At 54.6% G+C, this 1,987-nt stretch overlaps 1 protein-coding gene across 1 annotated transcript; it reads right to left on the bottom strand.

Annotated features, from left to right (window-relative positions):
• RHOG (ras homolog family member G) lies at positions 1-1,523 on the bottom strand. Its single transcript, XM_027866286.1, has one exon. It carries the CDS (start codon positions 1,439-1,441, stop codon positions 866-868), a length of 576 nt encoding a protein of 191 aa, XP_027722087.1. The 5' UTR covers positions 1,442-1,523; the 3' UTR covers positions 1-865.
• Positions 1,524-1,987: the final 464 nt, after the last annotated feature.

The following is a 1,987-nucleotide window of genomic DNA, read 5'->3' as shown; positions in this document are numbered from 1 at the left end:
TCTTGAACACAAGGTTTTATTAATGCACACAGGGAGAGGGTTGAGGGGGCTGGTGGGATAGGACAAGTCCTCCCATGCCTTCCAGACCCCCAGAGCATATGGGCAAAGTCCGTTGGTGGGTTTGTAAATGGGGGATTGGGAGGCAGCTGGCTCTCCTTGCCCCTTCCTCAGGTGGGCAGGTGCTGGCTGACTCCCTCTCTTCTCAGGATCCTATGCTCCTGTCCTGGCAAGAGGGGTGGGGTGTGTCCTGAGCATGGTAGCCAGGCTGGAGCAGGGATGGGCAGAAGGTTGGATGGGTTTCCAGAAGTGCCCTAGACCTAGGGAAGCTCAGAAAGTCCCCTGAGGGTTGGCCCAAGGAAGCTCATTGAAAACTGATGGGCTGGGAGAGCTGGAAAAGGCCCTCCCCACAAACAGACCTCCTGCCACAACAGGACCTCTTCAGCTCTGAGTGCCAGGGACAGAAGGACAGTGGACTGTAAGTTCCAGGAGAGCAGGGACTATATCATTTTTCATCTCTGAATTCCCAGCACCTGAACAGGGCCCTGCACATAGTAGGACACTGGTAAATAAATGTTCACTGAACTGAATGTAAAGACTGCCCAGAGAAAGGGGGCCAGGAATGTTGCCCCTATCCCTCTCTCCCTTCCTCTGATGGAGAGGGCATGGACACTGGTTGGGGGGCACGTGGCTGGAGGGAGAAAGAGGAGCCAATCAGACCTAGAAGGGAGAAGGGGATCAAGGCACATCTGGCTGAGGTGAGAGGGGGGGAAAAGGGGCTCAGGAAGATGGACAAACAGATGACAAGCCCCACGACAGGGCCAGCAGGGGTGGGGAGGGGTATCTGTCCCCTCCCAAGGTTGGGGAGTCACAAGAGGAAACAGGAGCGGCCTCGCTTGAGTGGTGTTGGATTGAGCACGGCCCGGACAGCCTCAGCGAACACTTCTTTGACGCCATCCTGCTGCAGTGCGGAGCACTCGAGGTAGCGAACGGCATGGATCTGCTTGCTCAGGGCTACACCCTGCTGGGGTGTGATGGGTGCCTGGCCCTGCTCCTTCAGCCGTCTTACGGCATCTGGCTGGGCCCGCAGGTCCTTCTTGGTGCCCACGAGCAGGATGGGCACATCAGGGCAGTGGTGACATACTTCCGGGTACCACTTGTGCCGCACATTCTCATAGGAAGGTGGGCTGGCAATGGAGAAGCAGATGACAAAGACGTTGGTCTGGGGATAGGACAGGGTGCGTAGCCGGTCATATTCTTCCTGGCCTGCTGTGTCCCACAGGTTCAGATTGACTGTGCGCCCATCCACAGTGCTTTGGGCACTGTAGTTGTCGAACACTGTTGGGATGTACTCCTTAGGGAAGGCATTGGTGGTATAGCAGATGAGAAGGCACGTCTTGCCCACTGCCCCGTCGCCTACCACCACACACTTGATGCTCTGCATCGTGGCGGCTGCGGCGGGTGCAGCTGTGGCCTTCCTTGCCTGTCCCAGCCAGAGCCCCCACAGTGGCAGCCAATGTTTCAACCTGTATACAAGAGACACAGGGAAAGAAAGAGAGACTTGCCATCAGGATTGGAGGGGTTTGGACAGGATCTGGAACTGGGAGGAACCCTAAAACTCACTTAGTCCAACCCCCTGACTTGACAGAAGGGTAAACTGAGAGGAAGGAACTTGCCCAAAGTCAGTATGATAAGTATCTGAACCAGAATGTAAAGCAGGTCCTCCGACTCCAAATCTAGTTTTCTTGCATTGTTACATCATGCTATCATCCTACATACCATACTTTCCCACTAGATGACCCTAGAATCCTAAGCACTGCCCCCGTCGCCCTCTGAGGTGAGTGAGCATGGGATGCAGAAGGGAACAGAGGATTTAGGATTGAAAGGGACCTTGGAGACCGTCTAGTCTAATCCCCACCTTCCCCAACATTTTTAAAATGAGAAGATTGAAGTTTAAAGAAGGGGAAGTGATTTTACCAAAGTACCAAGA

The sequence above is a fragment of the Vombatus ursinus genome, unplaced genomic scaffold, assembly GCF_900497805.2.
Source record: "Vombatus ursinus unplaced genomic scaffold, bare-nosed wombat genome assembly UNPS02014780.1, whole genome shotgun sequence".
In the NCBI taxonomy this organism is placed as follows: Eukaryota; Metazoa; Chordata; class Mammalia; order Diprotodontia; family Vombatidae; genus Vombatus; species Vombatus ursinus.
This window is presented reverse-complemented; position numbering and strand designations above follow the sequence as displayed.